The 27,278-nt window shown below is 36.2% G+C and overlaps 1 protein-coding gene across 13 annotated transcripts in view; it reads right to left on the reverse strand.

Annotated features, from left to right (window-relative positions):
• TANC2 (tetratricopeptide repeat, ankyrin repeat and coiled-coil containing 2) overlaps window positions 1-27,278 on the reverse strand; it is a 446,013-nt gene that overhangs the window by 241,067 nt on the left and 177,668 nt on the right. For 8 of the 13 annotated variants that reach the window (XM_064369384.1, XM_064369382.1, XM_064369381.1 and 5 more), the window contains one exon: window positions 2,001-2,111. The exons of the other annotated variants lie outside the window; for them this stretch is intronic. In XM_064369384.1, coding sequence (XP_064225454.1) covers window positions 2,001-2,111 — 111 coding nt within the window. The remainder of the gene's footprint in view (window positions 1-2,000; window positions 2,112-27,278) is intronic. 13 annotated transcript variants of the gene reach the window in all.

Genomic DNA, 27,278 nt, shown 5'->3' on the forward strand with positions numbered 1-27,278 from the left:
AGATAGGAAGGTATCAGGACACTAGTAGACTTAACTGTATTACTCTGCATGAATGTACAATAAAATATAATCAGTGGTATCAGTAAATCCTACGTAAAAGAAATTCAAAATTTTAGTACTATTTCACTTTATAATACTAAAATTTGCATAAAAATGTGAAATGTGTTTGTTTTGTGAGTATACTCATCCATTCATTTGGTTATTGTTAATTTTTGGTACTATGTAGAGATGACAGCTTTAACCCTCAGATTACCATTCTTATCGTGGTAGAAACTAATTTTCAGAGCATCTAATAACTTGATTAAAAAGAGCAAATCACTATAAGGTTTCTATGCTTTAAGATTGTTTCAGATAAGAAAAGACTGGGTTTTGTTTTAGCAGCACTTTGATACTATGTTTTAGCTTCTTTCTTGCTTTCTAAAAATCATAACCAAGCTTTAGTTTGGTTCAATTCTAATTCAACAACAAATTCGTGCCTGTGGAAAATATTCATAAATAATCACCTGAATAAGACTTTAGCTAAATTAGATTAAGGATGTCAGATGGGCAATCAGGAAGTGAAAGATTAGGCCCCCATGACAGTCATTCTCACTTGCAAATCTGGAAAAGAAAAGGCCTCTGATAGGGTTTGCCTTCTAAAACTCAAGAAAGGGTTAGAAAATTAGCACACTTACATATTTTGCTTTTAACACTAAAATATGCATGAAGACATGCAAAGCATAATATTCCATTGCCCAAGAAGTGTGACAGTATCTCAAAACATGATTCTTCTAATCCTGTGCTGCAGTACCATTTAAAGAGTTATTTTGTTCCTTTTGGAAACAGAAAAGCTGGTTCCTAATACAAAACTGTGATTGATTTAGAAAAGAATGATTATCTCTAAGAGTGGATGAAGCCCGGGGTTCAATATCCAGAAGAAAAGCAAAATCCCCAAGGTCTTTCAGTATTCAAAACGGACTCATAAAATCAACTGTCTCTCATTTTATGAGGTTTGGCCCAAGTTTTCTTCTACTGTTTTGTTTTTTTGTTTTACCATGTCTTATCTGGCCTCAAAGGTATATTATACTGACATTTCAGATCACAACTACTGATACCGTCCCCAGAATTAAGAATCATTTTACTCTGCTGACCCCTCAATGCTGTAAATATGTAGTAGTTGTATTCACTGTGGTTTAACATCAATTTTAATGAGCAGGAATAAACAAAAGACCTAAAACCAAGTCTTCCAAGGTCCTTTACTAATGCTATAATCTGTATACTCAGCTAGAGCTGTGAACATTTCTGACACAGCTCTATAGACTCACTGTAGAGAAAGTGTAAAGGATGTTGCCAGGCAACTCATCTAAGTTTGAAAGAATCTAGGCATTGATAATGAGTCTTTCTCAGTTTGGCTCCCACACAAGAAGGGTTTTAGTGAACTCCCACATGTGTTTACAGGCCATTCACAAGAGGTATTTCTATCTGAGTATCTGTATCCAAAAGAAATCTATCTCGGAAACCTGTAATATTTCTTTTTTAATTCAAGTTTAATGTTTCCAGCATCACAAGTATTTTCTATAACTATCCAAAAATCCAATAGAAATTAGACATAAAGGCTGTATGCAAAAGTGTTGCATACAACACTTTTGTGTCTAGTGTTGAATGAATATTCTTACTCACATCTTCAACATTCCTGTTTGCACATGGCCACAGCAAAATTTCTTCAAGTATCTCAAATCATAAAAGTAATCCTACTTACCTAAAACTACTTATCTACCAACATTATCTTAATTCTTTTGAAAATTACCTTTGAAATTATTTTCAATACTTACTCTCATTATTGTATCAAAGTCAAAATAGGGCATTCAGTAAAAACTATGTTCTATTAAGAAGAATATGCAATCAGTTGCAAAAGAGGTAACATGTTTTTATGAGTAGTATACATGCAAAATACTGCTCTGCTGGATGGGCCTGATCCAGTTCTCCCTCTTTCAAAGCAGACACTTTGCATGCATGCTTACCAGGGCAGTATGCATCCACGTCCAGTTTCTGAGCTGAAGTGAGGGTTGGTGAGCCAAGCTCGGATTCTGGAATTCGTGGGCTCTCAACAAACTTTGCCTTCCTCAGAGGGGCTAAGGACAAAAAGAGAGAGAGCAAGCAAGAGAGAGAGAGAGAGAGAGAGAGAGCAAGAGAGAGAGAGAGAAAGCAAGAGAGAAAGAAAGAAAGGAAGGGAGAGAGAAAAAGGAAAGAGAAACAGGGAAAGAGAAGGAAAAAGGGAAAGAGAGAAACACAGAGGGGTCATGAGTAAGGGGAACAGCAGGCAACAGATGGAAGCACTTAAATGAACGACACACTCTGTCAGACTCAGATCAGGTTACCCTATTTTTTGAGCCAGAAAAAAAACTAACTGCATTCTTCATAGAGGAGATGGGTCTCCTCGTTAAAAGTCACTGAAAACTGGAAAAGCTAAAATCTAATATTCAAAACTATTAGCATAAATTGTGATTGTTACTTTTAGTTATTTTCTCTCTCTTCATAAAGCAAAGAGCTTTCTTATCTTGGCTTCTTTTGCCATTAAATACAGATATTAACTAAGGAAAGCACAGGACTACATTTTAAAGTTTTGTTTATAATAATTGCAATCAAAAGGTTTTTGTTATCCAGAAATAACTACTCTAATATTCGGTCATGATAAACACCAGAAGTAGGATTAAATATAAGCCATCAGGCCTAATCTACGGAGCTTAACAAGAAAATCAATTACCTTACTTCTCAGCCATTAATATAAGAAGTCAAAACTGTTGGTGGACTAAAATATTAACTAGGCCATGCTAGTTTGACAACAGAAGCTAAAGAGATGTGATTTAGTTACCAATGTAATCATGAGCCCTATGGAATAGTAGTATTTCATGTCATGGAATCCATTCATTCTTGTAAGGAATAAAGTGTAACTCATGAGTTGAAAGTTTTACTTACTGAAAGTATGTATACATTTAATTTACTAATTTTTAGGGGACAATTCAGAAACTCTATTGACATACATTCCAATAATCAGCTAAATATTTTAAAAGTTAAAAAACAAAGATTGCTTGGGTGCTTTTAAACTGGGTTCTATTAAATAAACTATAATAGGTGAAAGGGCTTAGCACAGCACTGTCACAAAAGTATTAGTTGAATTTGAAATTATATATTAATGTCATAACCATAGGTGGCCAAGACATGCGAGTGTCTAAGATCATATTATTTTTTTCAAAAATTTCTGCATGTTCTTCAAAATCTTCATCCATTACTGACCCACAAGAGATTCTACGTTATTCCTAAAAGACCCGGTAAAAAGTAATATACAACTCTGTCATCACAATGGCCAGAAATCTTCATTTTCTTTGAAGGATAAAAATCAAGTATTAGAAGAATATAGAAATTATTTTCAAAATGTGTCAATACTCAAAACCAACAGACAACTAAGTCGAACTTTTAATCTTAGCTACGTATATTTTAAGTGTGTGTTAAAAATTAATAATAAAAGCCTGTTACTGTCTCTATGGCAACAAAGCTGTAACATTAAGACTCCTAAGAGTATGGTTCTGTCAAAAGTAAGCTTTGGAATAGTAGAACTCTCACCTCTGTTATGAGTGTGAGACTTGGGCCTGTTTTTTAAAAATCATTATCACAAATAAAGATCTCAAGTGATTATATATATGTAGGCTACTAATAGCTAATATTAGAATCTCTTTCATTATCATTTCACCAACAGACTTAAAAATAATAAAATAGTTTATTTATTCAATACTGCTTAGTATAGGAAAAAATGATTATATAGTAATTTAATCCTTAAAGCTCTTAAGTCCTTTACTAGAATTTTATTAAAGCATTGTCATGGCATCAGAATAACTGTTTTACCTGCTGAGTTCTGACAAAGACAGCGCGCTAGGTCCCTGTTCAAGGGACTCTATATATCTTAAAATCTTAAAAACATGTTTTTTATAATGAAATTCAGGGCTAGTAGACAGAGCAGAAACTTAGGGTAGAAATGTAAAAAAAAATTGAAGGATGGCAGGAGAACTTAAGGGAGGTATGAGGAGAGTACAAGAATTATGAGATGAAGTCAGGGGAAAGATCAGAGTTCTAGAGATTATAAAGAAAAAAGGAAACAGCTGAAGACAGTGAAGAATGAATATGGTGTTAATCAGAAATTAAATAGATTTAGGAAAAAAATAAAACCTCTTACTAAAATATACAATTCTCCAGCAAAGAGAGCTATTTTAGATCTATGAAGCTCAATATATACAAACTTCTTCATTTTCCCTTCTCAGGAAATTCCAACCGAGGTTATCTTTATATTTTACAGGAGACATTTATTCTTCTATCTACTCTTAACCTCTTTCCTCATCCATGGGGTCCTGTGCATGTCTAATAATAAAGTTAAATTATTTTATAAGGTAGATGATAATGGTGTTCTCATCCAAGTCATAGGAAACTAGTGTTATTTGTAAGTCAGTCAAACACAGGAGGCACAATCACAGATATGACAAGTTGTACAATAGTCATAATATTGCTTGGTGAAGAACATAAAAGGGCAAGTTGGAAGATGGGCCACAATATTTTACCTGGAAGCCTGAAATTTTAATATGTTTCATTGTAAAAAATGGTACATAAGATGATTCATATAAGAGAATTCCGCATTAAAAGGTTTTCTCTGATACTTAAAAGAAGAAATAAAGTGGTTGAGATGAGATGGGTAGGAACAATCTGAAGCCCAAACCTCGCATTTTATTGTGATGTAAGAGATAACAGAAACTACTGCTCAAAGAAGTGACTGGAAATGACACTGGGAACATCGATTCTTATGCCCTCAATGACTTGAGTTACAGAATCCAGCAGAGGTTGAGCCAATGGATGCACACTGGCTTACAGGATAAGTAGAGTGATCTGAAAAATTTAAGTATTGATTTCAGCACATATGAGTAGTAAGAAATTCGGCAAGTTATTTAGCCTTACCAAGACTCAGTTTGCTCATAAAGTCATAGTATTGTTATAAGCTTAACTAATTCAAAACATGTATAACTATTTAAGCACAGTGCTTGGATACAGTGATATAGCTCACCTATTAAGTTTATTACTACATGGAGTAGTGAGGGCTATGGCTACAGAAAACAAAGTAAGAAAGTCATTTCAGACATACTATAGAGGCAGCATAACATGGCAGCACAGTAGTGAGGAGTTTGAGAGTGTAGGAATGAAGGGTAAGGGCTCTGAAACCAGAAAGCTTAGGTTAGATTCCCATTTCTTTCATTTTTTTCCTAGCTGTAAGAGCCTTTCTGTGCCTGTTCCTTTCACCAGCTATTTTGGGTTAATAACATCAAAGACAATTTATGAGGGTTATATTAATTCAAATAAAATCCTCAAAACAGTGCCTAACACAGAATAAATGTTCTATAAACACTAGCTGTTATTATTGTTTTTGCTGCTGTCATACTGTCATCACAGATTCAGCATGATTCAGAAGTCTGAATTAATTGTGTGTATATGTTGAGGCATGGGAGTAGTAAAACAAAGATGTCTAAGGGGATGAGAACTGTGATATCACCAATTATTATCTTTTAATTGAGAAGGGAATAATGCTGAAGAAAATATAATATGTTATGCCTTAGTATAGTATCCAAATCAAAATGGTCTAAGTTAGAAAATAACAAATACGTGGTACAGAATGGAAGTTAAACAGTATTCTTTAGACCATGGGTTCACAAAATGTGGTGTCTGGACCAGCAGTATAATATCACCTGGGAATTTGTCAGAAATGCAAATGATCAGGCCCCACCCCAGATAAGCTGAATCAGACACTTGGAGGGTGGGGACCCAGCACCTGTATTCAGCAAGCCCTGCAGGTGATTGTGCTGCACACTAAAGCTTGTGAACACTGGATTAGAGAATCTACAAACACCACATGCAAGCTAGTCATTAAGAGAGAACTTTCTTAAGAAAAAAAGCTGTAATGAAATACAAATCAAGGCCTCATCTGTGATCATATCAACATGTGTGGTAAAAGTAGAATTTCTTTTCTTTTTTCCTTTTTTTAAAATTATTATTGTGTGTGTGTGTGTGTGTGTCTGTGTGTGCATGTGTGTGTGACAGGGTCAGGGTCTGGCTCTGTCGCCCAGGTTAGAATGCAGTGCTGTGATCTCAGCTCATTGCAACCTCCGCCTCTCAGGCTCAAGTGATTTTCTCACCTCAGCCTTCCGAGTAGCTGGAACCATAGGCATGTGCCACCATGCTTGGGTAATTTTTGTATTTTTTTTTTTTTTTTTGTAGAGATAGGGTTTTGCCATGTTGCCCAGGCTGGTCTGGAACTCCTTGGGCTCAAAAGATTTGCCCTACTCAGCCTCCCAAAGTGCTGGGATTACAGGCATGAGCCACCCATGCCCAGCCATTAGAATTTATTTTCAGTCATTCTTTTACCAATTTAACTCTTGTGTTGTTGTTGTTGTTGTTGTTGTTTTTGAGATGGAGTTTCGCTCTTGTTATCCAGGCTGGAGTGCAATGGCGTGATCTCGGCTCACCGAAACCTCCGCCTCCTGGGTTCAAGCAATTCTCCTGCCTCAGCCTCCTGAGTAGCTGGGATTACAGGCACGCGCCACCATGCCCAGCTAATTTTTTGTATTTTTAGTAGAGAGAGGGTTTCACCATGTTGACCAGGATGGTCTCGATCTCTTGACCTCGTGATCCACCCGCCTCGGCCTCCCAAAGTGCTGGGATTACAGGCGTGAGCCACTGCGCCTGGCCTTGTTGGGTTTTTTTTAAGAGTCCTAAGTTATAAAGTATTAACCATATGGGGTCTATTTTGAAGAAAGAACAATACTATCTATACTCACGAATTCTTCCCATGATCACTTGGGAGGCAGGTGGTTGAGGGGGATAAGAGCAATCGGATGTATCTCACAGGAATGTTAATGGTAAAGAGAAAACCCATCTATCAAGGTTCCTCTGTAAACTGAAATGCCGTAAATAATGTTGAAGCATATCTAGTCCAAATAAATATAAAGACATTAAAATGAGAATTTTAAATAATTACTAAGGTATTTGTCTTTAGTAAAGGTTTCACAGCAGAAGGGATTTTTTAGGAGGAAACTGGCAGAAGACTCAGATAATCATGAGACAACAGTATAGAGGCAGACCAAATGAAAGCAAAGATCAAGAAAATGGAAAATGACAGATAAAGATAAAGACAAGAAGAATCATATAAAGCACCAAGAAAGTATTTTCACAAAATTGCAATTGAGATTAAAAAGTATATTTAGTAATGTTAACCTAAAGATAATAAACATTAATTGTCCAATGTGGTAGGAAAATAAAAATTTTTGTGTAGGCAAGAAAAAGAAATACAAGGCATCCAAAGTAGAAAGGAAGAAGTAAAATTATCTGTTTGCAGAAGGCAACTTATATGTAGAAAATCCCAAAGAAACTCCAGAAAAACACCTGCTGGAACTAATAAACAAATTTAGTAAAGTTCCAGGATACAAAATCAACTCACAAAAATTAGTTGTATTTCTATACACTAACAATGAACAATCTGAGAAAAAACACCTAAGGAAATGGTTCAATTTAAAATAGGAACATAAAGAATAAACTTAACCAAGGAAGCAAAAGACTTGTGCACTGAAAACTGTAAAACATTGCTGAAAGAAGTTAAAGAAGGTACAAATAAATGAAAAGGCATCCATTGTTCATGGATTGGGGAACAATATTGTTAAGATGGTACACCACCCAAGTGATCTATAGATTCAATGCAATCCATATTAAAATCCCAATGACTTTTTTTTTCCAAAAACAGAAACATCCATGTTAAAATTCATGTGAAATCTCAAGGGAACCTAGTCAAAACAATCTTGAAAAAATAATAAAATTGGATTTCGCACACTTCTGTATTTGAAAACTTACTACAAAGCTATAGTAGTCTAAACAATATGGTACTGGCATAAAGACAGACATATAGACCAATGGAATAGAAAAGACTGACCAGAAATAAAGCTTATCATCAACAATTTTCAACAAGGGTACTAATATCATTTAATGGGAAAAGGACAGTCTTTTCAACAAATGGTTATGAGAAAACTGAATATGCAAAAGAGTGAGGTTAGATCCCTATCTTATATCATATAAAAAATTAACTCAAAATGGATCAAAGACCTAAACATGAGAGCTAAAATTATAACTCTTTGAAGCAACACAGAAGAAAAAGATTTGAACTACAGAATTGTGAAGAATTAGAGAGAAACACTGAGAAATTTATCTGGAATGAGAAAACTGTATTTTAAAAAGTTTTAACAAAGTTTTCATGTGCAGAATCTTATAACATTTTAGTTCCTAAACATTTACCAGAAAATAAACCTTTGAATACCATGAATTTTCTCGAGTGGGAGTGGGAAAGAAGGGTAGAAGGAGAGACAGTGTTTGTGTCATTCTTCATTTCCTTCTTAGTAACCCCTGATCTCTGTCAGGTTTAAAATCTGGAAATAGGTGGGAAGAGCATCCTTCTACCCTATTTAATGTGCTGATTAACTATTTCTCATGATTGTGCTTTAATGGTGACATAAGCAACATCTTCATGAAAGGGGAAATACAAGGAGCGTTTTCCCTTTTAGTTATGCATTTCCTGCAAAATAAGGAGGTCAAAAACAATAAAGCAAAAAAAAAAAAAAAAAAAAAGGAGCTAAGACATTGGGAGTGGCGGATCCTAGATGGCCGAATAGGAATAGCGCTGGAGTGCAGTTCCCAGTGAGAACAACGCAGAGGGTAAGCGATCACCGCATTTCCAAATGAGTTATTATTGCCCACAGACCAGGAAATTCCCGGGCTGAAAAATGCCATGAGTTTTCAGCAAGGCTGTTTCAGCCAGCGCAACAGGTCTCCACACAAAAACTCACACAAATCTGGGAGGCCATTTCAATTGGTGACTGGGACACCTGGGACACAGAGCCACCAATTCAACTGAAAAAAATGGGGCTGAAAACAGGGAGCCAGGTGATATGGCTCAGCAGGTCCCACTCCGACAAAGACCAGCAATCTGAAACGCTCTGGACTGAGAGTTTTGCAGCAAGTGCAGCTGGACCTGGGACCGTCCAGCTGTCGGGGGAAGGGTGTCTGCCATTACCGAGGCAGTCCGCCACTACAGAGGGAGTCTGCCACTACTGAGGCAGACTGCCATTACTGAGGCAGTTCTAACTATACCTCTATAAACAAAACCACAAAGAAGTTCACACAGCAGCTGGGCAGAGCCCACGGCAGCTCAGCAACACCTCTGCTGGCAGACTGTGACTAGGGTACCTCCTTGCTGGGCAGGGCATCTCTGAAAAAAGGGAGCAGCACATCAGGAACTTATGAATAAAGCCCCACCTTCCCAGGACAGAGCAGCTGGGAAAAAAGGCAGTTATGAGTTCCACTGCAGCGGACTTAAACGTACCTGCTCAGCAGCTCTGAATGGAACAACGGAGCTCCCAGCTCAGCACCTGAGCTCCTATAAGGGACAGACTGTCTCCTCAGGCAGTTCCCCAACCCCTGTATATCCAAAGAGACACCTCATAAAAGAGAGCGCAGGCTGACACCTGGCAGGTATCCTTCTGGGACAAAGATAACAGAAGAAGAAACTGGCAGCAACCCTTACTGTTCTGCAGCCATGGCAGGTGATCCCCAGGCAAGCAGGGTCTGGAGTGGACCTCTAGCAATCCTACAGCAGAGGGGCCTGTTAGAAGGAAAACTAAAAAACAGAAATAACTTCAACATCAACAAAAAGGATGTCCACTCAGAGACCCCATCCGAAAGTCACCAACTACAAAGACCACAGGTAGCTAAATCCACAAAGAGGGGAAGAAACCAGCACAAAAAAGATGAAAACACCCAAAACCAGAATGCCTATCCTCCTCCAAGGGATCACAACTCCTCACCAGCAAGGGAACAAATGAGTCTGATGAATTGACAGAAACAGGCTTCAGAAGATGGGTAATAACGAACTTCTCTGAGCTAAAAGAACATGTTCTAACCCAATGCAAAGAAATTAAGAACCTTGAAAAAAGGTTTGACAAAATGCTAATGAGAATAGATAGCTTAGAGAAGAATATAAATGATCTGAAGGAGCAGAAAAATACAACATGAGAACTTTGTGAGGCATACATAAGTTTGAACAGCTGAACTGACCAAGCAGAAGAAAGGATATCACAGATCAAAGATCAACTCAATGAAATATGAAGGGAAGACTAGAGGAAAAAGAGTGAAAAGAAATGAACAAAGTCTACAAGAAATATGGGATTATGTGAAAAGACCTAATCTACGTTTGATAGGTGTACCTCAATGTGACAGAGAGAATGAATCCAAGCTGGAAAACACTCTTCAGGATATTATCCAGGATAACTTCCCCAACCTAGCAAGGCAGGCCAGTATTTAAGTCCAGGAAATACAGAGACCACCACAAAGATACTCCTCAAGAAGAGCCACTCCAAGACACATAATCTTCAGATTCACCAGGGTTGAAATGAAGGAAAAAATGCTAAGGGAAGCCAGACAGAAAGGTTGGGTTACCCACAAAGGGAAGCCCATTAGACTCACAGCAGATCTCTCAGCAGAAACCCTACAAGCTAGAAGCGGGGAGGGGGGCAATATTCAACATTCTTAAAGAAAAGAACTTTTAACCTAGAATTTCATACCCAGCCAAACTAAGCTTCATAAGCAAAGGAGAAATAAAATCCTTTACGGACAAGCAATTATTGAGAGATTTTGTCACCACTAGGCCTGCCTTACAAGAGCTCCTGAAAGAAGCACTACATAGAAAGGAACAACCAGTACTAGCCACTCCAAAAATGTACCAAATGGTAAACAGCATCAGCACAATGAAGAAACTGCATCAACTTGAAGAAACTACATCAACTAATGGGCAAAAGAACCAGCTAGCATCAAAATGGCAGGATCAAATTCACACATAACAATATTAACCTTAAATGTAAATGGGCTAAATGCCCCAATCAAAAGACACAGACTGGCAAATTGGATAAAAAGTCAAAACCCATCAGTGTGCTGTAACCAGGAAACCCATCTCACATGCAAGGATACACACAGGCTCAAAATAAAGGGATGGAGGAAGATCTACCAAGCAAATGGAGAGCAAAAAAAAAAAAGAGTTGCAATCCTAGTCTCTGATAAAATAGACTTTAAACCAACAAAGATCAAAAGAGACAAAGAAGGGCATTACATAATGATCAAAGAATTAATACAACAAGAAGAGCTCATGATCCTAAATATATATGCATCCAATACAGGAGCACCCAGATACATAAAGCAAGTTCTAATTGACCTACAAAGAGACTTAGACTCCCACACAATAATAGTGGGAGACTTTAACACTCCACTGTCAATATTAGACAGATCAATGAGACAGAAAATTAACAAGGATATCCAGGACTTGAACTCAGACCTGGACCAAGCAAATCTAATAGACATTTACAGAACTCTCCACCCCAAATCCACAGAATATACATTCTTCTCAGCACCACATCACACCCACTCTAAAATGGACCACATAATTGGAAGTAAATCACTCCTCAACAAATGCAAAAGAATGGAAATCACAACAAACAGTCTCTCAGACCACAGTGCAATCAAATTAGAACTCAGAATTCAGAAACTAACTCAGAACCGCACAACTTCATGGAAACTGAAACTGGCTCTTGAATGTTGACTGGATAAATGATGAAATGAAGGCAGAAATAAAGATGTTCTTCAGTTAGGAAAGGAGGAAGTCAAATTGTCTCTATTTACAGATGACATGATTGTATATTTAGAGGACCCCATCATCTCAGCGCAAAATCTCCTGAAACTGTTAAGCAACTTTGGCAAAGTCTCAGGGTACAAAATCAGCGTGCAGGAATCACAAGCATTCCTATACACCAATAACGGACTTAAAGAGAGCCAAATCAAGAATGAACTGCCATTCACAATTGCTACAAAGAGAATAAAATACATAGGAATACAACTAACAAAGGATGTAAAGGACCTTTACAAGGAGAACTACAAACCTCTGCTCAAGGAAATATGAGAGGACACAAACAGACGGAAAAACATTCCATGCTCATGGTTAAGAAGAGTCAATATTGCGAAAATGGCCATACTGCCCAAAGAAATTTATAGAATCAATACTATCTCCATTGAGCTACCTATGACCCTCTTCACAGAACTGGAAAAAACCACCTTAAACTTCATATGGAACCAAAAGAGAGCCTGCATAGCCAAGACAATCCTGAGCAAAACGAACAAAGCTGGAGGCATCACACTATCTGACTTCAAACTGTACTACAAGGCTACAGTAATCAAAACAGCATGATACTGGTACCAAAACAGAGATATAGACCAATGGAACAGAACAGAGGCCTCAGAGGCAACACCACACATCTACAACCATCTGATCCATTACCTCAGAGGCAATGCCACACATCTACAACCATTTGACAAACCTGACAAAAACAAGCAATGGAGAAAGGATTCGCTGTTTAATAAATGATATTGGGATAACTGGCTAGCCATGCGCAGAAAGCAGAAACTGGACCCCTTCCTGACACCTCACACTAAAATTAACTCCAGATACATTAAAGACTTAAACATAAGACCTAACACCATAAAAACCCTAGAAGAAAACCTAGGCAAAACCATTCAGGACAAAGGCATAGGCAAGGACTCAATGACTAAAACAAAAGCATTGGCAACAAAAGCCAAAATAGACAAATCATTTCTAATTAAATTCCAGAGCTTCTGTACAGCAAAAGAAACAATCATTAGAGTGAACTGGCAACCAACAGAATGGGAAAAAAATTTTGCAATCTACCCATCTGACAAATGGCTAATATCCAGAATCTACAAAGAACTAAAACTATTTATCATTCTGAACAACTTCAGAAATGAAAAAACAATTCATTTTATATAATCAAAAAAGCAACATTACATAGTTTTACCATTTTCAAGAATAAGAGCAATTATATCCATTTAAAAAACATTGAAATCTACCTAGTTAATGACTCACAGCATATGGTCTTAATATAAAAAGGGGCCCCATGAGAATATATATGATAAAGAATACAGAAGCCATGTAACTGCAGAGAAAATATTCTGACTTTGAGTCTGTTGAAAATTTAGTAGCTGAATATTAAATTCTAGGTGTTTTTTCCCTTTTTAAAGACAGGGTCTATGTTGCCCAGGCTGATTTCAAACTCTTGGACTCAGGCAATTGTCCTGCCTCAGCCTCCCAAAGTGCTGGGATTACAGGTGAGAGCCCCTGCACCCAGCAAAATGCAAATATTAAATTCTTTTAAAGAAAGTACCTAACACCTAAAGACTTTTATACTAACTTCCTAATAATGAAAATAAAAACCTTAAAGTAACAAAAGTCAAAAAACTGAAATGTCATCATTTAAAATCTATAAATAATTCAATAAGGGTTGAAATAACTATATACTAAGAATGACACAGCAAATTGCTACAAAGAAATAGCAAAAATAATGGAATTTGAGAAGGTATATTGGCATATTATTTATCTGCAGGTAACAATTTCAAAACATGGATTATCACAAATACATTAATAAAGTTTTCTACTGACCAAATAATAAGGTTGTGATATCAGGGCTAAATGCTTTTCTGTATTTAGTAATTTCTTGTTCAGGAGTTATACCTGTGAAATATAAACTGATAATTTTATACACAGGCAACTACTGCTAAAAATTCTAGAATTGTGACTTTTTCCTAATTTTTCATCTTAACTCCTTCTTTAAACATCTTATAAAAAATGTGACATAACAAAGGCCCCACTCTCTACTAGAAATGTTACTATGTAATAAATATTATAAGAAGCATCATGATACATTTTTAAGGACTAGCATAATCATCTGACAGTATTGGGCTACTTCACAAACATGAAAACTTAGAGTTATTAAAAATGCAAATTTGGTGCTACATGAAATTTTCACATATAAAGAATACTTTTTACCTGCATTTAACTATTTGTAAACCTAAACCAATTCCATTAAACATACAAGTTCTTCCCTTCAATTCAATGAATGCTACTGTGTTCCTACCAGGTGCGCAGAGCAGTAAAAAATGCTTCAGGGGATTCAAACATAATTAAGACAGTGTCCTGCCTAAAGAAATTTAATGATGAGTAAGATAGAACAAGAACTGTCTATGATACAAACAGGAGAAAGCCAAGTGCCATGAAAATGATACAAAACATAGGCTACACAATTTAAAGAGAATAGTGTATTGCAGATGCCTCCCAACTCATCAGAGTTTAATAAATGTTAATTTTCTATTAAAAACTGGAATTATAAGGTGATTTTAAGAAGTTGGTTTCAGAAGACCTATTAAGCTCACTATCTGCTTTTGAAGTTTCATGAAGAGTTTTATGGTTACAACAGTGGAAAAGTAACTGGAAAAACGCACATAGCTTATACCTTTAAAAATTTGGAAAAGAACAAAGTAAACCCCAAATCAGGCAGAAAAATAAAACCATAAAGATTAAAGCAGAAATCAATGAAATAGCAAATAAACTTATTTGCTATTTAGAGAAAAATGATGAAATCAGAATTTAATCCTTTGAAAAGATAAACAAAATTCTTTGAAAAGATAAAAAAACTTACTCTAGACTGACAAAGAGAAACAGCAAAGACATGAATCATCAAATTAGATATAAAAACAGGGCCATCACGATTGACTCTACAGAAATGTAAAGGACTATAAAGGAATATTAATAACAACTTTAAGCCAACATATTTGATAATTTAGATGAAATGGGCAAATTCATAGAAAGACACAAATGATAAAAACTCATTCATTACGACATGGAAAACATCTGAATAGATTTATAACAAGTAAAGAAACAATTAGCACTTAACCATCTTACACAAAAAAGCCCAGTCTCAGTTGTCATCACTGGTGAATCCTATCAAATACCTTAAGAAGAAATAGCAGCACTCCTTTATAAACTCTACCAGAAAATTAAGAAAGAAGCTGAGACAGGAGCAAGTGAGTTAGAAAATCAAATTACTTCAGATATATGTGGCTAGACTTTATACCAAGAGTGTATAAGACATCTGTAGTGATGTCTGGCTTATGAATTTAGTTTGTTCTAACTTAGTTCAATCAATTAAAATAAATATCATCACACTTCGCCTTGTTTTAAAAATTAATGATACCATTTTAATGTTTATCAACTAAAAAAGTTTAAAAACTAACTTTTTCCAACATTACAACTATAGATGATAGTTTTCTTAGAGCTTTATACAAACTTTTAATTTTGTTCTGTTCTTATCTGGTATTCCAAGCAGAATGAAATGTAAGATTTTGTTTTTTTTAATGAGTATTTCAATGGTGAGAAAACACCCCTAAATTTTGTTTTAGAAAGACCAGTGAAATGGGATCATTCTGTCTGGGACCTATAGAGGCCTGCTTTTTTTTAGTTAGTGATGCAAAACTTCTTGCTAGAGCCCAATTCTAATGTGAGGCACACAGCTTTAAAACAATTACCTCACCTTCAAAAAAAGTATGTAACAACAAATAAAATACATCATTTGTGTAACAGTTTATACTTTTTTTTTTTTGAGACAGAGTCTCACTCTGTCACCCAGGCTGGAGTGCAGTGGCTCAATCTTGGCTCACTACAACTACCATCTCCTGGGTTCAAGCAATTCTTCTGCCTCAGCCTCCAAAGTAGCTGGGATTACAAGTGTGTACCACTATGCCTGGCTAATTTTTGTTTTTTTTCTTTTAAGTTGAAATGGGGTTTTGCCATGTTGGCCAGGCTGGTATCAAGCTTCTGACCTCAAGTGATCTTCTCACCTTGGCCTCCCAAAGTGCTGAGATTACAGGTGTGAGACACTGCACCCAGCCTATTTTATACTTTTATTTAAAATTTTACTTAAGCTCATTCGACCTTTGTAATTTTTCTGTGAAAAATACATTAACCCTGTTGTGCAGATGGGAAAACAGAATCACAAGATCTCTTGTCCAAGATCACAGTAATTAAGTGGTAGATTACAGATTCATATCCTGAGATTTTGATTTCAAATATATTATTTCATTTATAATACTGTTACTGGGTGAGCATGGTGACTCATGCCTATAATTCCAGTACTTTGTGAGGCTGAGGCAGGTGGATTACTTGAGGTCAGGAGTTCAAGACCAGCCTGGCCAACATGGTGAAACCCCATCTCCACTAAAAATACAAAAATTAGCCAGGTGTGGTGGCGTGCACCTATAGTCCTAGCTACTCAGAAGGCTGCAGCAGGAGAATTACCTGAACCTGGGAAGCGGAGGATGCAGTGAGCAGAGATGGTGCCTCTGCACTCAGCCTGGGCAACAGAGCGAGACTCTGTCTCAAAAACAAAACAAAAATTGTTCCTCAAGGCATGGGACTGATTTTAGGATATAAAAGATCATTTAAAATCATCCATAAAAATGGGAGTAAATAGCACTGAATTATACAGCATAGTGGCCATTACTGGTGCCCACTAATATTGTGGTCTCCATTCCCTTCTAGGCACAGGGGTGACTACAATTACCAGCTATTGTGCAGTTTAGAAAAGATTAGGTTGGGCCAATGAAATGAAAGCAGAAGTGACATAGTCCCTGCATGATTCTACAATATGTCTCTTCCTCTGACAGAAAAATCATGATGAAAGTCTCGTGCTGAGATAGTGAAACCACAAGACTGAAGCAGCAATAAAGGACAGATGCCCTGGAGAGCTGTCAAGGTTTGCTGGGTGAATCAGAAACCAACATTTGTTGTGTGAATCTGCTGCCATTTTTAAGATGGTTTGTTATGGCAATATAGTCTACCCTATTCTGACTAATGAGATTGCTACAAAGTTATTCTCTTTTCAATTATCTGTCAATCCTTTCTGAATATGTTAAGAAGAAAATTTTAATGTGCAGTTAGTATCAGCTAATCCTCCTTTTTAACAAAGAGAAAGAGTTGAGCTTCAGAATCATTTGAAGGTTTAAGTAGCCAGATTAATGTTCTAGCTACTTTTCTAGTTATGCACATGATATTGATTTTCTAGTTTGATTAGTAATATAAAGCTCCTTTTAAAATAAATTATTTAAGCAAAAGCATGAAATTCCAAGAAAATATTAGGTTAAACAAAAAGTAGTTATTATAAGGTGGGACAAAAATAATGAAAATCCTGTACCAAATGAATGAAATTAAGAAACAGTGCAGGTACCAACCTGTATTTTTCTTTCTTTCTTGAGACAGGGTCTTGCTCTGTCACCCAGGGTGAAGTGCAGTGGTGTGATTACAGCTCGCTGCAGCCTTGACCTCCTGGGATCAAGTGATCCTTCTACCTCTGCCTCCTGCGTAGCTGGTATTACAGGCTCATGCCACCATGCCCGGCTAATTTTTAAAAATTTTTTGTAGAGACAAGGTCTCACTATGTTTGCTCAGGCTGGTCTTAAACTCCTTGCTTCAAGGAATCCTCCTCCGCCTCTCAAAGTGCTGGGATTATGGGCATGAACCACCATGCCCAGTGGCCAAACTCTATTTCATCACACACAGTCTTGCTCTGTTGCCCAGACTGGAATGCAGTGGCGTGATTTTGGCTCACTGCAACCTCCACCTCCCAGGATCAAACAAGTAGCTGGGACTACAGGCATGTGATACCACACCTGACTAATTTTTTAATATTTGTGGTAGAAATGAGGTTTAGCCATGTTGGCCAGGATGGTCTGGAATTCCTGAGCTCAAGCAATCTGCCTACCTCTGCCTCCAAAAGTGCTGGGAATACAGGAGTGAGCCACTGCACCTGGCCGAATTCCATTTCAATAGAGCAACTTGACTTAATTCTCCATTTTCTATCTAGTTTGTATTAAGTTGTGAGCAAAACATTTAGGCAAATGCATTTAAATTGGTATTCAGTATGAAGGACAGAAGTGGCAAAATATTTTCAAATTAACAAGAACAATCTTGTTAATGAATGGAATATTGGTTAGGTAATAAGAGACTGGGAGATAACAGGTATAAAGAAAATAAGTTAAAAAAAAGACTTCTCATGTTAACAGACATCATTTGAGCAATCTAGTCATTTGATAAGATAGGTAATCAGAGCAGTCTCCTCTTAAAATTTTTTGCCATCTTTTCAGAAGGGCCAATCCAGTTCTCTATACTTTATGTATATATATATATATATATACACACACATACACTTTTAATATATATACTTTTTTTATATATATTTTTTAATATAATGTATATACATATATATATATACTTTTAATATATATACTTTTAATACTTCAATTCTATGGATGGCATAGTCAGAGTAAAGAACGAGGACGCACAGACTGAATCTGTGTACACACAGTGTGTAATCTCTGAAGAACCTACATCCACGGTTACAATGCAGCTTCCTAACTTAGACAAGTGTGGTATGTCAATATAGAAAAGACGTAGTTACTGTATTAAAGTGAAAGTACATTATGAGATCACTCTTGAAAGCTTTAGAGTGGGTTCTCACTCTCATAGTTTCTAAATTGTGTTACTACACTTCAAAATATGTGAAGGATTTTATCATGACCAAACCTGGCACGGAAAGAAAAACGTTTTAAAAATATGTCTCTGATCATTAAGAAAGAGAAGGGGAAAGACAGGTAAGATGGTGAAGAGACGTATTACATTTCAGGGGATAGAAGGAAGAATACAGATTGACAAGGAGGGATAGGATATGCAAGTACACAGCCTAAAGTAGCCCTTCCAACAATGGTCCAAGCAGAACAGGAGCTAGCACTAGATACAAAAGGAAGAAAGCAACGTTTTCGCCTTAATGAACTGTTTGAGAAAGACTGAAGTTTCTCAAGCTCAATCTCAGCCTAGGTATTTGTAAAAATTATGGTTCTCTCCCATAGATATATCACTACAGTTACAGTACAATCATGCTGCTTTCTCCTTGTATTAGTCGGGGTAGGCCAAGAGCTGAAACAAACAACTTTATCTCAGAAGCCTAATACAACAGATTTCTTATTCAATATGCCTATTTGGTAGTAAGCTTCTTTTACAGTGTAGCTCCAACAGTATCTTACAGCCCCAGAGTTCTGAAGATGGTGGGAGTGGGAGGGGGGGAAGGGAAGAATTACACATGTAAAGTTTCTGTACTTTGTGAAGCCTCTGGAACTGGAACACACTGTTTCCACTCATACTTCATTCAAGCTCAGTCACATTACACACTTAAGTGCAAGGAAAGATGGGATATGCAGTTTACCTATATCCCCAGGAAAAAGGGGGAATAGGTTTTGTAAAACATGGTATTCTTTGCCATACTCTATATAATATCTTGGACATTCATAAAAATGAAATGCGGAGCTCATAAAGCAACAAATCCTGTATTAAATTTAGCCCTCTTTCTTGCAAATGGGCTGAATATACATCATCAGAATCTAAGATCAACCTGTATTTATATATTTATTTCCAAACTTTTTTCATCAAATATAACGCTTTATATTACAATGCCTAGAATAGTATCTGGCATATGATAGCTGGTTAATAATTATTTGCTCATTGAATAGTATATAGTAGAGAATCAAAGCAAAGACAGGCATTACAAAAAAGTGTTTTACTACACAAAGTGAGTCTTAAAAAGTGCTAATGGATAAAACAAATCTTTGTCACCTCACTGAGAGACATAGAAGCTTTCATGGAACAAACAGATTATATAAACTATCTTCATTATAAGGACTACAATCATTTAATTGCTAGGTTTAATGACTGGATTTTTTTCTATAAAAGATATCCAACAAAATAACACTGAGAACAAAGATGAATTACAAGGGAAACACATTTGAAAAGAAGTATTGGCTCTTCCACATTGAGGGATATTTGAAGGATACACCACAAAAGCAATCAACATCCTCTTTATTACTAACTTTTAACACGCCAAGTAGCTGGTTCCTGGCCCTCCAAAGCATGTAAGTCACTCACTTGTGGATCAGTTTGTCCTTTTGAGCTTGTTTTTAAGCTCTAGTTAGGTGGGTCTGGAGTAACTTTTTACTCTGTGGCTAGTTTAGCCCTACTACTAAGGTGTGTTCTTACTTGGATCTCTACTGAATGCTCCAGGTTTTTAACAAGATCTTTCCGGTCAGAATGAAAAAAAAAAATCTCCCATTCCTCTTGGGGCTCTAGGAATTGTTCAGTTCATAACTCCCTGGTATTTATTCTTCCTCTAGCCTCATGGAGTCTCATTGCACATCTCTGCAACTTGATATTAAAAATGCAAAAAGACCTCTCTGCAGAATTCTGCAGTTGTCTCGGATTAGCTCCATATTCTTCGGTACTCTGTAACTTCTGGTTGCCCTTGCCGCTTCATTCTCTGATCTCAATTCAGCAAGACTGTCATTCTCTGCTAGAGTTCTCCATAGTCAGAATGTCTTGTGTCAGAAAGCCAGGATTCACCTAGTTCTTTTCACCCTCAACCCACACCCTTTCTCTCAGGGATCACAACTATCCAATGTCTGAAAACAGTTGTTTCCAGTGGGAAGCCAAATCTGTTACTGGTAAATTCATCATAGTGGGAAGAATTGTCTGTTATTTTAATTTGCATTTTCTATATGTTTATTATTCAGAATGTGGCTGACAAAAGGTAGAGCCTTTGTTTTATATACTGCTATATTCTTAGTACTGCCTATAACAGTGCCAGGCACAGAGCAAGTACTATTTATTTGTTGAATGAATTAACTAATCTATATTTGTGTACATATTGATAGAGGTGTAAGTGATATGTTCAAGTCCATCTATTTAGAACTGAAGGCCTAAGAAAACTGGTGATTCTAAGCTGTATCCAAGGTAACTCAGAATAAGTGTGTTCCTCCCACATAAGTTCTCTTTTCATGCAATTAGGTTGTGCCACATAAAAGGATATACCAGACACATTGATACATAGATAGAACATAGAAGCAATAAATATGGAGACAACATACTGATCCAAAGAAACAGTTACTCAAAAAATGACCACAGTAACTTTTAGGATATTCCTACAGATATTACTTCAATGGGATTTTGAATAACTTAAACAAATTCTTATTTCGAGAAGAAACTGAGATTTAAATCTTAGTTTATCTGTAAATCTTTATCATATTACAAAGAAATAGGCAAATTACTGTGGCCTGCAACTCATTGTTGTAACTACCCTCTCTTTACAGCAGTGAATAGCAAAACTCAGTGTATGAGATAAAATAAGGCAGTGTAAATTTCAATTATCTATTTTATTATTTTTGCATATACAAATCAGTAATCTGAGTTCAGAAAAGCCTTTTAAATGTGCTAACCTGAAACACAATACTCCAATGCCAGTAAGTTTAATGGCATTAGGTTTCACTTCCGTATATCTAAAGAGCACTAGGTTTTTGACAATATAAAAAGGAGTTCCAAATTTCAAAGTTTGGATATGTTAACTAATATGTGATACTGGCTTATTGATATGAGCAATTCTAACTATTTATCAGACCAACTTGAGTTTTAAAGCAGCTATGCTAAATGGCACCATTAAAATTTAAGATACTAAATAAACCTGGTTCATCACAGGAAAGTTAAAACATGTAAGAGAAAATAGTGTAAACAAACTTTACCAGAAATCCTACCTCTGTTAAAATTTTGTAGTATATGGCCTTTCCTATTTTTAAATTTTATATAAAATATTGCTGTCAACAAAAACAGCTAAAAGTGATTGATGACAAATGTATGGCTTTTGAAAGGAATATCCTAAAAGTGGCGAGTAAATTCACTGATCAACATTTTATGAGTTGCAGCGCTATTATTAAGTTGAATTATTAAGCACTGCCTTTCTTTGTTGAGTAACTCTCACCTTCTCAAAAAATACTTCAAAATAGATTTTACATTTTAACTTACATATTTACACATGCAATCTATACAACAGTACATAACAGAGAGTAATATGACTGTAACGTATAAGGTAAGATGCACTTGTTTTTGTGGGCTTTTTTGGCTTTTTGGCTAGGGTCTCACTCTGTTGCCTAGGCTGGTGCAGTGGCACGATCATGGCTCACTGACTGCAGTCTCAACCTCCTGGGCTCAACTGAGCCTCCCACCTCAGCCTCCCAAGTAGCTGGGACCACAGGTGCATGCTACCACACTCGGCTAATTTTTAAATTTTTTTTTAGAGATGGGTCTCACTATGTTGCCCAGGCTCGTCTTGAACTTCTGACCTCAATCAATCCTCCTGCCTCAGCCTCCCAAACTGCTGGGTGTGGGCCATTCTAACAGGCTAGATGTGCTTGTAAATGTTGTCAAAATTATTATGTCCCCCAAATTAGAAGAAAAAAATCTTTTCCAGCATCTTTCAAGATAAAAATATTACATATGTATTATTTTCTCTTATTTATGTGAGAGTAAGATAAAAGAAATTGTAGGATAAAGTAAAAAAAAAAACACAGTAACTGAAAGGAGGGGTTTTTAAGCAAGACTTGTGTTACATAACCTATCATGTGGTCTTCAACAAATTATTTCACTTTTCCAAGCTTGGATTCCTTGTCTTTAAAATGTGAGTCATAATCTCTCTGAATTGTTCTGATGATTACATTTAAAGGGTAAAATATAGATAAGAACAAAATAAAAAATATATTAGTATTTATTATTCTTTGGAAATAGGCAGCTGAAGTATAATACATTACTCAAGGCCACAGACCAAGCTATCCTGGAACAGAAACTAAAATCTTGGATTCATGATTTAGTCATAGTGTACACAATAGATGCTCTTTATACATCTTCAAGCTAAGTGGCCTACGTAATTATAATAATAATATGCCACTCACCACTCAAGGTTAAAGATTTAAATAAACAAATTTCTGTAAAATTAGCATAGTGCTTTGCATGTATAATGTGCTCAATGCTAGGTGTTATTAGTATGTAATTATCATGGTGGGAGGGGTGGTAATATGACAGGCACCAGAGGTACATGGAGACATACAGAGTAAATTATAAGAAGTTGATCAGAATGGTTGGCATCTAGAGGGGATGAAAAATTACAATAGCAATTTACTCGTGCTTCTTACCTCAGTTATGTCTATCTCTTTCGCCACTTCCCCTCACAAGAAGGATAACTGCTATTTAATAGATGAAAGTTACTCCCTTTAGTGGAATACATATTATAACAGGAGTACTAGCACAAGTGCTCTTGTATGTTTGACAGGGAAAGGTAAGATGTTGGATAAGAGGTGTTTACGTGAATGCTAGAAACCAGTTCCTTTTTTAATATTTTGCCAACTATTATTTAAAACCACATTGTTATAAAATATTGGATTTATGATTCTGGTTTTATAAATCTGCAGGCTGGGCACAGAGTGACACTCCATCTCAAAAAACAAAAAACAAAACAAACAAACAAACAAACAAAAAAACAATTACTATTTGCAGATATGTGAACATCGTGCCAGTACCATAATAAAATTATGTAAGGATAAATTAAAAACAAATTAAGTCTTTGTCCCACAGGCAAAAATGACTATTGAGACATTTTCAGAGATTAATTGTGAAGGCCAGTAACTTTCTGGCTTGTTGTTGGAATGTGCAGTTGCTACTAATCGCAACAGAGAACGCTTAGTAATTCTTACCCTGGGTAAAGAATCATATTTCTCTGACCTTAGAATATTTGTCAGAAATTTCTATTATTTGTAAAAGGACAAGTTGCTTTTCAATCTCCCTAAAACCCTGGTATAATCTGGCTAAGAGAGAAGAGGAAAGATAAGAAGATGATTAATTCCTGAGACAAACAGGGTATGGAAAGCTCTGGCAGAAAGTAAACCATGAAAAAACAGAGCTAGCTGGAGGGACAGAACTAGCATTCTGCCAGAGAAGGCTTTGATTTAGGGGTAGAAGCAGGAATTTTTATTTTGTCTTTCCTTAAATACACAAAGCCATGAGATACTGTTCGCCTTACTCTCCTCGTTTGTAAGGTAGTAAGAGGCTGTTCTATAAATACTTAGAAAATAGATGCTGATTTGGCTCAGAAGTCTTTCTTTTGTTGGGTTTTCATAAATCTCCTGCCACCTCTAGTTTTTAAACTAAATAAAACATATTGCTTTATTCATCACATTATTTTATTTAAGATTTGAAAAAAATATCCCAGTAGTAGGATAGAGGTAGAAGCAGTGCTGCAAATATAGTAAAGAGATATAGAAGCAAAAAAGCAAATGAAAGAAAAAAATCGATACATTTTCCTTATGATTTCTATCATTTTACCAATGCAACAACGTATGGTAAAGAGAAAAAGAGAATTACATAAAACCTGGAACAACAAATGGTAAGGAGGAGAACAACAAAATGAAAGTTTTTATAAAATTTGGCACTAAAGCTAGATTTAAGCTAAATGTAAGCACTCCAATGCATAAATATTTCTATAGCTAGAAACAAATAACATCAGAAAGTTTCAGTATTTAAGAAAGACAAAAACTTCAAAATCCTATTGAGGATGTTCTGCTTCTGTATTCAATAGCTTTCAAATCCTGATGGAACTCTGGAGATCATCTAGGCTGGCCAGTCTTAGGGTGTGCTCTGTGGACTAGCATTACCTGGAAACTTCTTCAAAGGGCAGGTTCTCACACCCCACACTGAAATGACTACGTCAGAAACTCTGAGGGTGGGGCACAACAATCTGTATTTTAACAAGCCCTTTAAATGATAATATGAAATGATACTACTTTTAAACTTGAAAATTGGTGACATTTACTTAAATATCCATTAATTATGAATATTTGGATCAGTCTTATGATGAATCAAAGCAAATTTACATTCCAACCTAAGCAACTGGTGTCATGTCGAAAAAAACAAAGCAACTGTTTGAAACAGTGATAATGATGTGCTATTTGGTAAGAAATTCATGTTTTATTCTCCTCTTTCCTTTTTTCCTGGGAATGGAATGGGATTGTTCAGAAAGAAACCAACATGATCAACCAACAAGTGATCCTGACCTCTTCCTTTGCCCAGACTAGCTTTTATTTTAATCTGCAGCAGTATAGCGTCAGGCTTTCTACATGACAATTTTTAAAGTCTAGATTTTATTATGATTAGGTTTATTTTAGTTTACATACCGATGTAACAGTAATTACATTCTTCTTGCCGTTAAACATTTTACTTTATGAAACTCTGTGGCGAACTTAAAAACTGTGGTGGACAATCAGTCTTACATTCCTGTTGTTATACTACAACATAGTCCATGGGAATTTGCTTAGAGCTATTTTCTTTTTAGCTTAGAGCTAAACTCTATTTAGACACAATTCTTGAAAACCCTTTCCTGTGTTTCCATGCAGTATTTTCAGTCTTGTGATCTGCCTCATGTTTCTCAGTTTCAGCTCCCTGAATCTTCACTGATGCTGGCTGACTCTAGTAAACTCTGCTAAATTCACTTTCCCACAACTCTGAAGGAATAAAGTTAATGTGCTTTGTTTTTGGATTCCTGAAAAACAAAACGTTTATTATCCAGGAATTTTAGTGGTATCTTTGGATATCAAGTTAAGATGCAGTTAAGGTATCTATATTACCACAAGCAGCTCTAAATTTAGTGTTTTATATATAATTCCAACTATTCTGAATCAGAGCTTTAAATTATCAGGGGAGCCTCAAGGCGGCATAAACTACTTTACCCTTAATAAAGGATATGTATAATTGTGTAGTAGTAATAACCATAATAAAACTCTTTATTACATAGATTCAATTATAATCAAGTTTAGGTTAGACTATGCCCCTTGAATTGTAAATACTCAGTAAACTAACAGGTTTAGAAAGTGATTGTCAACACTAACCCCTATTAATTAGTGAAAGGAATTAACAAAAAAGCAAATAAAAGATAGTAAATTTTTTTTTTTAATTTTTTAATTTTTTTTTTGTGAGACAGAGTCTCACTCTGTCACCTAGGCTGGAGTGCAGTGGTATGATCTTGGTGCACTGCAACCTCCGCCTCCCAGGTTCAAGCAATTCTCCTGCCTCAGCCTCCCAAGTAGCTGGGACTACAGGTGTGTGTCACTACGCCCAGCTAATTTTTGAATTTTTAGTAGAGACAGGGTTTCACCATGTTGGCTAGGCTGGTCTTGAACTCCTGACCTCAGGTGATCCACCCACCTCAGCCTCCTAAAGTGCTGGGATTACAGGCGTGAGCGACCCAGCTCGGCCAAGTACATTGTTTTATTGTGTTACCTAAACAACAAAAATGATTAAGATGAGAAACAATTAAGTTGGATATTGGAGAAGAAATATAAATAGGCTTCCCAGCTTTATTTCTTATAATTGTGTAGATATATAAGAATATTACTATAAAGAAAACATAAGGTGGTGATTATAATTTATTTTTCTGATCTAATTGGACTCATCATTACAACACATAAAATACTGCAGATAAGAAGCCAACTTTCTTGCTCTTAGTTGTTCCTATGTGTTTCTGTGCATACTTTACTTTAGTAAATCTATCACATACTTATAGCATTCTTATGAGGCAGCTATCCTTGTGACGCACATTATAAAAGAGGAAATTTGAAACTTGGAAAATGTGAAAAAAAAAGTCACACAGCTAATAAGTGGTAATCCTGGAACCTGAACCTTGTATGTCTTATTACAAAGTCTAGGTATTGCTGGGCATGGTGGCTCATGCCTGTATTCACAGCACTTTGGGAGGCCGAGGCAAAAGGTCTGCTTGAGCACAGGAGTTCGTCACCAGACTGGAGTTCAATACTAGACTGGGCGGCATAGTGAGACCTCATTCTACAAAAATTAAAATCAAAAAAATCAGCCAGGCACGTGGTGTCGCGCCTGTAGTCCACTATTTGGGAGGATCCCTGGAGATTGTGGCTGCAGTGTGAGCCATCCAGCCTGGGTGACAGAGCGAGACTCTGTCTCAAGAAAACAAACAAAAATCCCCACAAACTCTGGCTACTTAACTACTTCTATAAACTGTCCTTAAGTATGCAACTGAACCAAGATGAACATAAGATTCTTTACACATAGCTCTCTAGTTTGAGAGAGCATTTAGTAGGCTCAACAGATAGAAATGACATGTTACTAAACACAAATTTCCACTCACAATTAAACTTGGACCTAAGTCATATACAGACAAGACCATAATTCATAGCTCTATTCCACAAATTCTCCTGAGAATAATCTGTGGTTCTTTTCAGGATTCTTCCAAACTTGTTCAGGGCTACTGAAAAATATGAAGGTAATATACACAATAAGCCCTCTTATCCTACATTGATAGGGACTAGTAGTGGATTGCGTTTTCTAA

This window comes from Aotus nancymaae, unplaced genomic scaffold, assembly GCF_030222135.1.
Source record: "Aotus nancymaae isolate 86718 unplaced genomic scaffold, 86718_ANA_hifiasm-v0.15.2.pri h1tg000089l, whole genome shotgun sequence".
Classification (NCBI taxonomy): domain Eukaryota; kingdom Metazoa; phylum Chordata; class Mammalia; order Primates; family Aotidae; genus Aotus; species Aotus nancymaae.